At 41.8% G+C, this 15,343-nt stretch overlaps 1 protein-coding gene across 3 annotated transcripts in view; it reads left to right on the top strand.

The window, feature by feature from the left end:
* The window catches only part of LOC149162852 (histone-lysine N-methyltransferase ATXR3-like protein), a 224,856-nt gene that overhangs the window by 141,128 nt on the left and 68,385 nt on the right, over positions 1-15,343 (top strand). For 2 of the 3 annotated variants that reach the window (XM_089437410.1, XM_089437409.1), the window contains one exon: positions 1,319-1,481. The exons of the other annotated variant lie outside the window; for it this stretch is intronic. In XM_089437410.1, coding sequence (XP_089293536.1) covers positions 1,319-1,481 — 163 coding nt within the window. The remainder of the gene's footprint in view (positions 1-1,318; positions 1,482-15,343) is intronic. 3 annotated transcript variants of the gene reach the window in all.

Below are 15,343 nucleotides of genomic sequence, written 5' to 3'. Positions count from 1 at the left end.
ATATATATCGAGTCTTCTCCCATCGGTGAAAGTCCGTAAAGAGAAGGGAGCCTTAGCTGTGGTGACAGTGGGCTAAGACTCCATTTGTTGCCCCTGGCCTAGCATTTGCCCTTTAGGGATTCCCCTTAGGTCCCTTGCTAGTTTGAGTGGTAATAGGACCATGCACTAAAATATTTTTTACATAAGATTTTACATAATTCAACCTTCAAAGGGGGAATACCCGTTTGTTATAGACCCTCAATAAAAACATACCCAATTTTGCAACACAATATGATCTAGTAGACTAAGTGATTTGTAATAAAATAATTTAGCCAATTAGCGTAAATTATTTCCAAATCACTTTTACAGAAGATTCGACTAAAACACTAGGACTCACCTAAAACTTTGATGATAAATGCCACCTTAGATTTGGGGTGAGGTTGGAGGGAAAATCTCTGCCGACCATCCTTGTTTAGAAACACAAATGAATCAGTGTGATGAAAAACATCCTAAGATGAAATTCGTCGCCAAAATAATAGACTTACCTAGGTTGCTACATACATACATGGTTTTACTAGCATCATTTACATCAAAAATTTTGCAACATGGGTTTACAATGACACAATCGCTGATGGCGGATGACCTTGATTTTTGAAGAAAAATATGGTACATCTGCTTCCTTGGAACTTCGGAAAAAATGTGTGCAACACGTCCTATAGTTGGTTTTGCGCTAGATCTTGATTTGTGAATCATGTGGATGATATGGTGTGACCAAGCTGGTGGGAAACATGAGTGAATAACATGGTCAGGTACTTTTATATGATCGTAATGGTACCAAGTATCTTATGATCATATACGATCATTACTTGGATCATATACAATCATATGATATCATTATGCTATATAGGCTATTTGTCATGGAGTCAATATAAAAATGAAATAGAAAAATTGAATGATAACTTCATAGAAGTCGGGATTTGTATCTTATAGAGACTTGTCCGTTGAATAAACCTCTAACAAGATAATTCATTCAGGGGGTCAAGATATGATTTCAGTCAAAAGGTTTTGGAGTCTTATATCGTGTTTTGCAGCAATATTTTTATGCCCTTTTCTCAACAAAATGATCTTTATTTTACCAGTGTGAATATTATGTTAGCATTGATATGATGATGGAACATTTCTGTATAATTGATTTATATTCTAGTATTCACCATCTTTTTGTGAGAGCCACTTCTTAAATCAAGAGCTACATGATTTTCTAGATGGAATTTGAAATTGTTTATTAATTTCAGATTGGTATCTGGTTGAATTTTATAAAATATGTTGGTATTGACGACAGGAAAAAGCTGGCTAAAATTGTTCCCGGCTTGAGACCTTGGGAAGTTATAAGTCTTGAACAAACTATGGACCTGGTAACATACAATAGGAAATGGTATCGTGAATCGCTCGGTTCATTCACCACACGTCCAGACTATATATATGAATATAATGAAGAAATGAAGGTACTGTATTTTCTTTCATTCTTTGATTCTGTAAGCTGTTTGTCGGCTTCAACTATTGTTCTTCTGTAGTGAAAGGTTGTGTACTAGAAAGTTGTGTCATCTGACTCAGTAGCCAGACAACTGTGGTTGTATTTTATTAACTGATATGATCAATAATGAGGAAAATCAAGTATTCTCCAGTTGCCATATGCACCAACTCTCGCGTCCTTGACACCCTTGTATTGTTTAGGTTTGGGAAGCAACCATTTCGCTATTTAAAAGAAAATCTTCCAAGTTGTTGTCAAATGCAGTCTGATAGAGAAACCTGCAAGCACGTGATAATAAAACAAAAAAACAGAGCTTGCAATAATGGAACAAATTCAAACTTCTTCTTCGGTTACATGTGAATATAAATGTGCAGTGACATTTAATTTCCATTTCTTACTTGACACCTCATAAACCATTGTATCAAATAATAATAAATCGAGACAATTTATTTTTTTATAATAAATTTGAACATTTCAATGCCCGTTGCTCCAATTCCCTCTCCTTTCCAACCTTAATTGTCACAAAGACCCAAAAAAAATCTTCACCCAGTGCCCAAACAGAACATGACGATTCTTCCATCTAGCTGGTCCTGTGGAGCCAAGAGAAGCCAGGTATACCTTGCATGTGTTCCCTGCACTTGTGTACCATACGTACTGTTTGTGCCTTGTAATTGCCCTTAACACCTAACACCTCTGTCTTGGATCTGTACCATGTACATGATGCCTGTGCCTTGTGTTATCCACAGTTTATTGCACATCCATGCTTATGCACTTTACCAACAACTATGCCTGTACTAGCAACTATACACTTCTATCCTGTTCATATTAGTCAACACTGATCTAGCTAAAACTCAACATTGGTTGAGTGTCTAAAAAAGAAGAATGGACAAAAGGAAGGCAATAAACTTAGCCTCCAAGTGAGCTAGTAGAAACATAAAAGTGAATAGCATAAATGAACAATGAAGATTGCGTAATGGACCAATTAAGAATGAGCTATGGACAATTAAGAGGTTGGTTGAAATGAAACCAAACTTTAGGGAAAGATTCAAGTTGATGAACGCAAAATTGCCCCCTGCAAGGGATGAACTTGTGGAAGTGTAGATGGATACAATATGAAGACGATGGATTATCTGCCTAGAGTTGTTGAAGACCTATAGGGGTTAAAGACTAAAAAATGTAGGGACCGTAATTGAATGATACATTACATATTAAGTGATAACAATAATATTAATAATAATTATCAGTGTTGTTGATGATTTGGGCAGCATTAGGAGTATTCTGACGTGTGGGGCAAGTGGGCTAAGTGATGAGGCTTTGCACCCATAGACCCATAGTATTATGATGACCCATGGTATTAACTCTCTGAAGTTTGGAGAAAGTATAAGTACAAGGGTGAGTGATTCATTATTGTCGTCTTGTGGCTTGGCAAGAGAACCCTTGAGGGCCTGTGAAAGGTGGTAAGCAAGAGAGCATCTTGTGGAGGAGAATGCCGAGTAGGCCTCAGATCCCTTGAGGGCTGAGAGGGATTGTGGATGGTTGTCGGCGAGAGAGTGATTCTCTCAAGAGGAGAAGGCTGAGTATGCCTCAAACCTTTGAGGGTTGAGAGGGCTTGTGGAGGGTCGAGTTGGTTTGAGAGGGCCAACTAGAGTTGAGAGGGCTTGTGGAGGGTTGAGTTGGTTTGAGAGGGCTTGAGGAGGGCCGAGAGGACCAACTAGAGTTGAGAGGGTTGAACGGGGCTGAGAGGGCTGAGCGAGGCCAAGAGGATTGAACAGGGCACAAAGTGCATGGCGCAACAAAGGAGACCTGCATGAGTAGTATTGTAGGTTTGTTGTGAGTGAGATACTAAGTGGTGCTGGGTCTGAGGAAAGAGCACATAGCAACAAATGAGATATACATGAATAATATTGCAGGTTTGCTGTGAGTGAGATATTTCGTTGTGTTGGGTCTGAGGAAAGAGCACAGAGCAACAAAGGAGATCTAGATCTGTAACAACCCACAATTTAAATATACAACTAATTATATCAATTATGCGATTTATAATTAACACACAACTATTCAACTAATTAGCATAGAATTTCGAAAAACATGAGTAGAGACAACTTACCTGTAGCAATGATATTCCTTACTTGTGATTTCAAAGTTGAATGTTATTTGAATCTTGCTAACCGCAACAAAGTTTTGGGAACAACTCTCCACCCAACCGCGGGCTCAACTGCACATAATCTTTTTACAACTGGCCACCCTCGAGCCCTCAATCAACATACTACAGCCAAGGAATCCTTTGTCTCACAACATTTTTCTTCCAAGGAATGAACAAATGAATCATCTCATCCTCCTCATCGTCCATTAAATAGACCAAACAGTTGCAAAAATGGACAGGGATCCGCATGCATACATTCCACGTGTCAACATGCTAACTTTTATTTCTTTATTTCAAGTTTTACTTAATTCAATATTTCTTAACTCTTTCTTATTTTATTCCTTTTTTTTATATTCTTTTTGTTAACTTTACTTTTTTTTTTTCCACTGGAAAAATCCGTAATATTTCATTATAATATGAAAAATTACATATGTAGATGCTTTGAAAGCATATGCCAACTGTTTTGTACCTTTTTTCAAAAATAGCAGTTCAATGCTATATATCTGTCTGTTACATTTACAAAAATTGTGAAAGATAGGTGCCATTTTTGGCAATCCGCAATCTATTGCAAGATATATCATGATGTGCAGTCAAAAAACATAAAAACTGTTTTATTATATCGCCCCTTGACCCGCAGTAGGATATGTCGGGTCTATATAAGGCCGGTGGTAGTACTTCTGCTCCTGCTGATCCAAAAATTCTGTGATTTCCCATAATCCATGCTCCATCACCGCGGCCTCCTTGGAAAGCTTGTCAGCAGTCTGGTTATGTTCTCTGTATATATGAGAGATGTGAAATAAATTAAAAGCATCCTTTAGTATAAATACTTCATCAAGCAGTACATTTAGGGTGTGTGAGTGACATGTGGTAACTCTATTGACCCAGTTAACGACAATCTGTGAATCGCCCAAAATGTTGATGTTGGTGCATTGGTGACTGAGTGCAAAATGTAGCAAATGACGAAGAGAAATGAGCTCAGAGTAATTGTTTGTGCCATCCCCCAATCCAACTTTGATGTGGTAGAAGTGCCTCGAGGATTTGTGGATAATGATGCCCGCTCCGCAGCCATGTTCGTTTGCAGCCCCATCGAAGAAGGCCCATGGCGAGCTCATGTCGATGGTGGGAGGAGGGGTCGATCGTCGCTGTTTTAAGAGAGGAGGATTTGGTAATTCGTTAAAAGCTGTAATGATTCCAGCTTCAACGAGAGGCCACCTGGCCTCCCATCCATCAAAGATCATTCGGTTCCTGACCTTCCAAATAGTCCAGTTAACTATGATCGGAAGGTTTACAGCTTTCGAGCCACTGTGTTTGTTTCCCCAGTCGATCCAAGCGTCGATGAGGTCTGTACCAGACCAATCCCCAGAGAACTGAATATGGAGTTTGATGTTATGCCATATTTGAAGAACAATGGGGCATCTTAAGAATAAGTGTTCGGTGGTCTCTGAGTCTGTTTTGCATAGTACACATCGCGAGGGACCGGATACAGCTCTGCGCTTTAGGTGTTCATCAGTGGGAATGCGATTGCGTAGGACACACCAAGAGAATAATTTTGACCTGGGCGATGCATTTAGCTTCCAAATCTGGTGCCACCATCGATCAAGCACTTCCGGCTTCCTGTGGGAGATGATGACTTTATATCCTTCACGAGGAGAGTATATCCCACTGTCAGCCAACTGCCAGATGAGTTCATCCGGCCCTTCCACAATTCTGATATGGGATTCTGAGAGGGCATCGCAGTATGCTTTCCAAGGTTCGTGCCATCTGATAGGGATGTCTAGTTGGGTGCCCGATTTCCAAGCCTGATGTAATATGTCAGAGCCCTCAGTATCAGCGATCTGAGCAAGCACCCTAATGCCTCGGGAGTTTAGGAGGGCAATCAGGTCTGGAGGAAGCCTGTGTCTACCTCCACACCCGCTCCATGGGTCCATACCTATGCGCACTTTGTTTCCACTCTTGATACGCCATACGATATTGCTTCTGAGGAGGGGGAGGGAGTGAAGGAGGGCTTTCCATATGGAAGAGATGCCCGTTCTGTTCCAGCTTGGGAGTCTAGCCCAATCGATGATGTCAAGAGGCCAGATGTACTTATGGTATGTAATGTCAGTCCATAAACTGTGGGAAGTCAACAGCGCCCAACCCATCTTTGCAGCAAGTGCTTTTGCAAAAGATGCCAGATCCTTTAATCCCCATCCCCCCCATTTCTTGGGGAGAGCAATCTTGTTCCAGGAGATCCAAGCAAAGGTGCGCTTCTCTTCCTTTCCAGCCCACAGATATCTGTTGCATAGTCTCTGAATCTTAGAGAGGATGTTCCGGGGTATCCATGCTAGAGCCATCCAAAAAACAGGGGTCGCTTCCAGCACGGATTTGATCAGAGTTAATCTGCCTGCTCTGGAGAGATATCTGAAGTACCAACATGATATTTTCTTCTCAATCTTGGTGACAAGCCACACCCAGTCAGCTATCTTTTGGGCTGTAGGCTTTAGCCAGTATCCAAGGTATTTAAGACCTCGATCCAGAGGTTGAGTGATAAAAGGGAAGGCCCGCATAGCTGATTGAGATTCAGCTGCAGAAGTACCAACCAGAGTGATGGAAGACTTCTCATGGTTTACCACCATCCCTGTGGCATGAGAAAAAAGATTTAGGATTCTGTTGAAGGATGAGGTATCCCTGATGCTTCCATCAAGGAGAATAAGGACATCATCCACGAACAGAAGGTGAGTTAGGAAACAAGCATCTGAGATCTTTAAGCCTCGGATGGTGCCATCCCTCCTTGCGGAAATGATGAGTCGGCTGAGCGCTTCAGTTACCAATAGGAACAAGAGGGGGGAAAGGGGGCATCCCTGACGAAGTCCTCTTTCAGAGTGGAAGAAATGGGATGCAGCTCCGTTAATCAGAATACTATAAGTAGGAGAGGTGATGCATGCCATAATCCAAGTGATAAGCTGATGAGGGAAGCCCAGGTGGATGAGAATCATTTTGATGTAGAGCCAGCTGACTCTATCAAACGCTTTTGAGAGGTCAATTTTGAGAAGAATGCTCTTGAGGTGCTTGGACCAAATAGAGTGAATGGCTTCCTGAGCAGAGCCAATGGCTTCATGAATCTGCCTATTTTCCAAGAAAGCGAACTGCTGAGGAGCGATGTGTTTGGATAGGATGGGTCTGATCCTATTGGCAATAATCTTGGATATGATCTTATAGAGAACATTGCAGAGCGAAATGGGACGAAAATCAGCGAAGGATGATGGAGAGTCTGACTTGGGAATGAGAGCGATGAAGGTGGTATTTATGGCATGATAGATCTGTCCAGAAGTTCTGCTCTCCTCCACCACCTTTAAAATGTCTTCACCAATGATGTCATAAAAGGCCAGATAAAATTCAATGGTCCATCCATCAGGACCAGGGCTCTTTTCCTTCTGGAACCATTTTATGGTGTTCTCCAATTCATTCATGGTGACCGGTGCATTGAGATCCTCCAAGTCTTCATTGTTAACGAACCTCGGGAAATGGGAAGCTACACGAATGATCTCAGCAAGGTTGGTTCCCTCAGGGCATTTGAAGATACCTTTGAAATAGGAGGTGCCAAGTCTGGAGAGTTTGTTGAAGGAGTCTGCCAGACCCCCATCAGGATAGGGTAGGTTCCAGATGGTATTTGCCACCCTCCTCCCATTTGCATAATTATGGAAGAATCTAGAGTTTTCATCCCCTGCCTTTAGCCAAGTGGCTCTACTCCTCAGCCTGATCGATTCCTCTCTGAACTTGAGAATGCTGTGCTTCTGCTTTTCTAGATCGACCAGCCTGTTTTTACTTTCCACAGAATTGAAGCCCAGGTTTTGTTCATCCAACAGAGCGTGTATGTCAGCTTCTATCGAGATGAGCAGTTCATCTTCCTTGGCCTTTTTCATCTTAGCCCATTCGATCACAATATGTTTGAGTTCCGTCAGATTTTTGACAAAACCCCTAGCCAAAGAGGATTCTCTGTCAATAGGGTGAGCAACCCAAAAGTCCGTGACCAGTTTAGAGAATTCAGGGTCCTGCAACCAATGATGATTGAATTTGAAAGGAGCTTTTGGTTTAGGTTGGGGGCCCAAAATTTCCATCAGGATGGGAGAGTGATCCGAAATTCCCCCCGAACTCACCCACTGTTTATAGCGTTGGAGATGACGAAGCAGCGGTCCCTTGATCAAAAAACGATCAAGTCTGCGAGCCAAAGCTGCTGACCCGATCCTCCGGTTCCTCCAGGTGGGGAGAGGATGATTCATAGGGATATCGATGAGGTCATGCTGTTCGAGCAGGTTCCTCATGAAGTCTGATATGGGATCTGCTTGAGCAGATGAGCCCCAAGATTCACTATATCCCAAGGAGAAATTTAGGTCGCCACCTATGATCAGGTTTTCCGCTTGCATCAAAGATCGATCAAGGAGGGTGCTCCAGAAACCTTCTCTCTGCTGACAGGGTCCATATATATTGATGATGCGCAGTTGCAGCCCAAGGTCTTTTGAAAAAATGTCAGCTCCCAAATATCCAGGCCCTCCCCAAGAAGAGTCCAATCTGATGGAATAGGGATTTAGTCCAATGGCCATACCACCCGAACGGCCCATAGCATCCAACCCTATGAACTGCCACCTAGGCGCAATCGATTTTAAAGCGAGAGATATGGATTCTGCAGAACCCAGAGTCTCTTGAAGGAGGATGATGTCAGGAGATTCGACCTGAAAAAGTCGTTTTAGGGCTAGCTTTTTGGGGGAGCTAGCTAAACCCCTGCAGTTGAAGGAAAGGCACTTCATGGGGGACCCCGCTGTGGGGGGATTGTAGCTCTAAGGGCCCCGACAATGGTGGATTGACGTCCCGAAGCAACTTCAGCCCCAGCACGCCTAATGGCTTTGTTCAGATTGGATTTTCGACCCCTGGCTGAGGTGTGACCAGGTTCAGGGGGAATAATGCATAACCCCGAGGTACCATTAGATACAGATTGAGAGGGACGGGGCCGAAGAGAATAATGGTGAGGGGGTTTTGATTCAGGATGAGACACATAAGGGTGAGATGGGGACAGGGAGTGATCAATGGTAAGGGAAGGAGGGATAGAGGCAGTAGTAGGAGGGGGCGGCGGAATTGAGCATTGTGCCTTAGATACAGAGATAGAGTTAAAGCAATCAGATGAAAGGGAAAGAGAAAGAGTTGAATGAGGAAGATCAGTACCCGATTTCTGAATTGCTGCAGCTGCTGCTCTTGTCCTTGTCATGGGAGGAGTGAATGTGCCCTCAGCAGAAGACGGTGCATGATGAAGCCCTCCATGAGGATTCGATGAAACCTTCTGAGGCGGGGAGATCTGAGGCGCAGATCTTCGAGGAACAATAGGAGTAACTTTTGGAGGGCTGTCTCCACGATTATTGAGAGGGCAATCCTTATAGAGATGCCCTACCTGGTGGCACCGATTGCACCGAAATGGGACACCCTCATAGTCCAGTATCTGGATGCGCTTGTGCCTTCCCCATTGCAGAGTGATGTCCTCCTCCAACCCTTCCCTGGTGTCAAGATGTACCAGGATGCGAGCCATGGTTCTTCTCCGAGTGTCTACATAAGAGCGGTCATGATCCAAGTACCTCCCCAGAGCGTTTCCAATTTTGATGAAAGCCTCTTCATTCCAATATTGCCTAGGGAGTCCGGGTAGCCTTACCCACAGAGGTCCAGCAGCGATCTGCTCCCTTTCAGGATCGAATAACGGAGTCCATCGCTTCAAGAGTACTGGAGCGGTCTCTATGTGCCAATAGTGCTCAAGTACAATGTTCGTGTGATCTTCTTTCGCGAATTGGAGAGTGAACCATCCCCGTGGGAGAACCTCAACCTCAGGGAGCGTAGGGAGCAGAGAGCCCCAAATCTCCTTAACCCATCGAAGTAAGCGATCTGCCGAGAATGTGCGTCCTCGCACGTGACCAACTAGGACGGTGCATGCGAGCGCCATGGTTTCCTCGAAACTTGTCGAATTCCCAAATGTGACAGTGGTGTCCTTTCTGATAGCCCTAACACATCTTGCCTTGAGCTTCTTTGTTCTCGGGGCGCAAGGGTGGTCTGAAAGGGGGTTTGAGGTGCCCGCCGAGCTAGACCCCGGAGCACTTGTATTTACCACTGGAGTGCCGAAACATCCGGAGGGCTTTGGCCCAATAGACGCAGAGGGGGTAGCCGGGTTCGTCTGCGGGGGCACATAAACCCTAGGATCCGAGAGCGAGGAAGGAATGACAATCGGAGCGGAAGGTATATCTTCAAGAGTCAGAGCCTCAGGGTATGAAGACGCGAGCAAGGAAACGGTCCCGGGAGATAACGGCGGAGCCTCAAGACCCTGTTCTGTTGGGGTATTAGGCGTCAAGTAAACCCTAGCCTGTAGTTCCTGAGCAGTATCAGATGTCAAAACCGAAGATGAGAAAATGGGGTCGGTGAACACCGCCTGTCCAGATAGCGGATCCTCGGAATAATCCACGAGGTCCGTTAACGGAAAGTCCTCCATGTCGAATAACTGCTACCGTCGCCGTCGCGCTGTCACCAGTTCCGAAAAACCCTATCTCCCGACAGAATCTACCGTTCTGTGGTCCTGCAGCCGATGCAAGTTGATTTCATCCGAAACCGTCGCGGTCTTCTGCGGAGCGCGGTTTCAGAGCCTCCATCTCCCTCCGATTCAAAAGTCCCTTTTGTTAACTTTACTTATTCTTACTATTTTTATAATTTATTTATATATATATATATATATATTTATTTAGAACTCTAGTTTATTACTTACTATTATTATATTTTCTTCATTATTAATTATTTATTTACTATTATTGTCTTTTCTTATTGTTTATTTATTTACTTACATATTAATATTATTTTATTTATTTATTAATTAGTATTATTATTATTATTATTACAGGGCATTACATACTCCCCCTCTTTCAGGAACTTTGTCTCGAAGTTAAGTCGAATCATTTAACTTTTTTTTATCTTATTTTATTTAGTTATTTATTACTTCATGTTTGCGCTACACCCTTCGCTGAACTAGTATAACTAACACACATTGAAAGTTTTCACATCACCAGGGAAATCCCAAGGAATATCCATCCTTTTTCCCAACTTTTGGAACCAGGCATAAAGTCTCATCGGTCTGTACCATAGCCCAACGTTGGCCCAAGGCTCGCGCCCAAACTTAGACCTCATTTGCCCCAAGGTAGGCACCCAGATCAATACTCTATGCAGTAGTACTCCAGGCATCTCGAAATGTTGGCCTACTCCTTCTACATACTAAGGTGCACAACCCCAAGCATCGAAGTCATTACACCCCCACTACACTTCAACATCCCAATCCAATATCAGGCACTCAACCTCCTCAAGATGGTCCCATAGCCCCTCAAGATCTATCCATTAAGAGCTATATAATACAAAGGAACCACTAGCATAGACTTCCTTTCTATATATAGGAGTCCAAGTGGTCATAATATAATCAGAGCCGACATAACAATAATAATGTAAGGGCATAATAATAACAATAGTGGGCTTCTATGGGGCACAATAATAACAATATGGGGACTACATGGGCACAACAATATAATAAGGGGGTTGTACTAATAACAATAAGGGGTTACACTGGTAGTATAGGGACCTAACATATCATATCCATCATGAGCATACAACATCACTGTCATAAAATAAATAAATAAATAAGAACCACGTGTGCATCATTATTCCCTCATCAGAACTATGTCCAATTACCACGTACCATCATATCATGAACCCTCATCTCAACATTATACTTCAACAACCCGATGTTGACATAACATAACTGAAATCATGGTGTATGATTTAAATGTATCAAAAACTTTAAACAATAAGACATGATTTAAACACTCCACAAAAGTATCTATCTAAGCTAAGGGCGTGAAGGAGGTGAAGCATGATGTCAAGGGGACTTGTACTCACAGTAGGAGTATGCGTGTTGCCATCAATGACAAAGGGGGAGATTGTTGGATGGTGTTGTCATTGATGTCAACCTATGGAGTTGATTAGGTTTGACTTTGACTAAAAAGATCAGTTATTGATGTCAAATGTTTAATGAACGCTTCTTAGTAATTGTCAGATTACATCAAGATGGCAGCGATACTGTTGGATACTTAAAAACCCATGTCCTAAGGTTTGGGTTCCTTGGATTAAGGATGTACCTCGACTTTGTCGAGGGTTTTGATGGCTCAAAATATTGAGTTTGACTTGGAGATCCACATCATTGGGTTCTCCTCGAAAAGATGTTTTTGTTGATATGTGGTACGCCTTGAGAGGTCTCCTGGTTTGAGAGATATTCACAATTGAAGTTAGTGACACCAGTTTCTAGACTAAAACCCCAAAGGGTAGTGACATGACACCTCCTCCTATGGTTGTCAACATATGACATTGTTTATCACTAAAATCTCACCCCATATAAGTTACATAACCTCAAAAACCAAAGACAATAAATCAGTCATTGACTTAATACACATGTTACCTACAAAACATACCAAAGAGGGTTAGTGTACAATTACTTAGAGTTTAATAAGCAAGTTATTAACAATTACTAAACTAAATTAAATTTATTAAACCTCTAACTTAATGTTTGAAAATAACAATTATATTAAGAAATGGCATCAAAGTACCTTCACTCACAAGGAGTGCCCCTTTCTTGATTTACAAGTCTAATCTATTCATTTTAATGGAAGCAACGCTCTTGATTAAGTTACAAGGCTTACAAAATCATTTTTTAATAACTAAAGCCCTCTATTGTCTACCTTAAAACCCTCTAATGTTTTGTGCCTAAGTATCCTCCAACGACTACATTAGAAGTCCTGCTGAAACACTATAAAAGGGATAGACCTCAATCATCATAGATCACATAACATCTCGACATTCTTATCTTTGAAATTTTCGTCCATCTAAAAGGAAGAAATTTTTGGTCTACCTGTAATAGGACAACGAAGGATCTAAGGCAACAACTTTACACTAGCATTCATTTTCGGCCTCCAAGGTGAGTTTTTGTTGTGATTATTTCTCTTTGTTTTCGTTGGAATGATTGGGCAAATTCTCTTGTAGCTTTTTGACTCTCTAGTAGGGCTCCCATTTCAAGGATTTGTTAGGGATTTAACAACCTTCCTCTTGTTATACCTCGCCTCCCTTATTATGCCTCCTTATGTGTGGTTTCAGGGATGCTATGCTCCAGATTTATTACAGCTAGGACTTATTTCTCCTTCCCTGCGGTTTGAAGCCTTGTACCCTATGGCTAGGGCATTAAGACTCTGTAAAGAAACTATGGTTCTATGGTGAATGTTGATGATGTTTAAGAGTAGAATAAAATCAAACCTGTTGCCCTAATCTCTAATGATTCCGGCTCTCCTTAAGATCTATTCACCAAACTCTTGGAAGATGGTTCTTGAGACATTATACTTGTAGGAACAGTACACATCTTATACTTATACAGTGAAGGAACCTTGTGTGGCTTGGTCATAGTCCAGTTGAAGAAGGAAAACAGAACTAATCAAAACCTATTTCATTAAATTCTCCATATCTTGGCACAAGAGCGAAGAGTCTTTTAACAGTCCAGCTAAATTCATATCACAATACTTGATACCCTTCAAGCTTGGCTGATGCTCATATATCCTTCACAAGAACATAATATTTCCAGCCTTGTTTGCACTGTTAACCTAGGGGTGTTTGAAATCATAACCTAATTTGTAGTCCTGTACAACAATATAGACTTGACATGTTTGACAGTGACCTTCCTTGAGCATAAATATGCACATATAACAACAACTCTTAGATTTGACAGCTAGACAAGACATTATCATGACAATACAGTGACAATATCCTTGACTTGACAAGTTGTGAACAGTTCTTGCAACTATCCTAACTAGTGTTGTGAACATCTCGATAACATCCCGATTTTATCTTGAAATCACGATTTTTTGGCCTAGCCATTGTTTGCCGATTTTTACTGATATTTTGATGGTATCTTGATTTTGTCGATGTTTTGCCGATTTTTACCGATATTTTTCCGATTTTTACGATTTTGTGGTTTTCCGGGCCCTTGCCAATTTTATCCTGATGCCGATGTTCGCAACATTGATCCTAACAATAATATGACACCTGAAATATAACTTAAGTATAATGAGTGACTTATGTATATACTATATACAGTTAGTTAGAGTTGTGTTTAGTCTATTGACATGACCTTGTATTAAGGTGACAACTAGTGTATACAGTGACTTGAATACAACGACTAAGCAAATGATGAATTTGACTGATAACATGACAGTTGACATTATCTTGGCATTCACTATTGTAGCAGTTGCCTTGACAACCTGTTAGGATTGGCATCTAGTGGTACAGTGTCAACAAGTGATGTGACTATATGTGATGAGACAACAAGTGACACATTGATACATTAACCTAGATTGGCAAACTAAAGTGTGAATTGACATGACATAACCAGTGGACCTGACATACAGATGCTTGACATCTGCTTGATACCTTAACATGACAAATACCTTGATTAAGAAGTGAACCATTGATTGACTTAGTGGGCATTCTATGGTGTTTGACTTTGAACCTTACATTGAGTTTACATTTAGTTGATAAGTGTCTTGACTTTAACTATACTTGACTAAGACACTATATGACAATGTTGCATTACTATTGATTTGACATCTAGATAAGACATTGACATTGAGTTGACACCTTAACTTTGGCATGACTTATTGACTTGACCCATAGATTAAGGAACATAGACATATGACAGTGATGACCTAGGATTTGACTTGTAGTGATGACCTAGAGAGTGTACAAATGACACAACTGTAACCTTGCAGGGCAGCAGGACTTGAAGACAATATCATCCAGTTGTACAAGCATATTGACGTAAAGATGGATAACAGGGTTTGACCAGTTGAGCAGCAGTTTTTACAACATTGAAGGCGCTGTCATGAAGCGTGAAATGTAGCTCACTGCAAAACTGATATCAGGTCTAGTGGCAGTAAGGTAGATGAGGCTCCCTACTAATTGCCTGAATAAAGATTCATCCACAAGTGGTGAGGATGATTGAGCTGAAAGTTTGAGCCCTGGTTCCATAGGAGTTGTGGCAGGTTTGCAATTCTACATTCTGAACCTGTCCACAAGAGTTCTGGCATACTTGGACTGAGAGAGAAAGATGTTGTTCTCAGTCTGCCAGACTTCAACCCCCAAACAGTGATGAAGAAGTCCCAAATATGTCATATCAAAAGTGCTGCACAAATCCTGGTTGATCCCATGGATCAAATGTGCTGAACTGCCAGTAATGATAAGGTCATCCACATAGACAACCACAAACAAAATATTATCACCAGTATGCTTGATATACAGGTTTGCATCAGATGAACTCCGCTCAAAGCCATGATCTATTAGGTACTTATCAATTTTCATGTACCAAGCCCGAGGGGCTTGTTTCAGACCATAGAGTGCTTTGACTAATCTACAGACTTTCTGTTCTTGACTGACAACCTTGAATCCTGGAGGTTGCGTCATGTAGACTTCTTCCTGTAAATCACCATTCAGAAAAGCACTCTTTACATCCATCTGATGGGCTTTCCAGCTGAACTGAGCTGCTAAGGCAAGGACGAGCTGTATGGTACTCATCTTGGCTGTAGGAGCAAAGGTCTCCTCATAGTCTATGCCTT

The sequence above is a fragment of the Pinus tabuliformis genome, chromosome 5_2 (assembly GCF_031772625.1).
Source record: "Pinus tabuliformis cultivar Carrire ecotype Pingquan chromosome 5_2, CPIR1, whole genome shotgun sequence".
Taxonomy (NCBI): domain Eukaryota; kingdom Viridiplantae; phylum Streptophyta; class Pinopsida; order Pinales; family Pinaceae; genus Pinus; species Pinus tabuliformis.
This window is presented reverse-complemented; position numbering and strand designations above follow the sequence as displayed.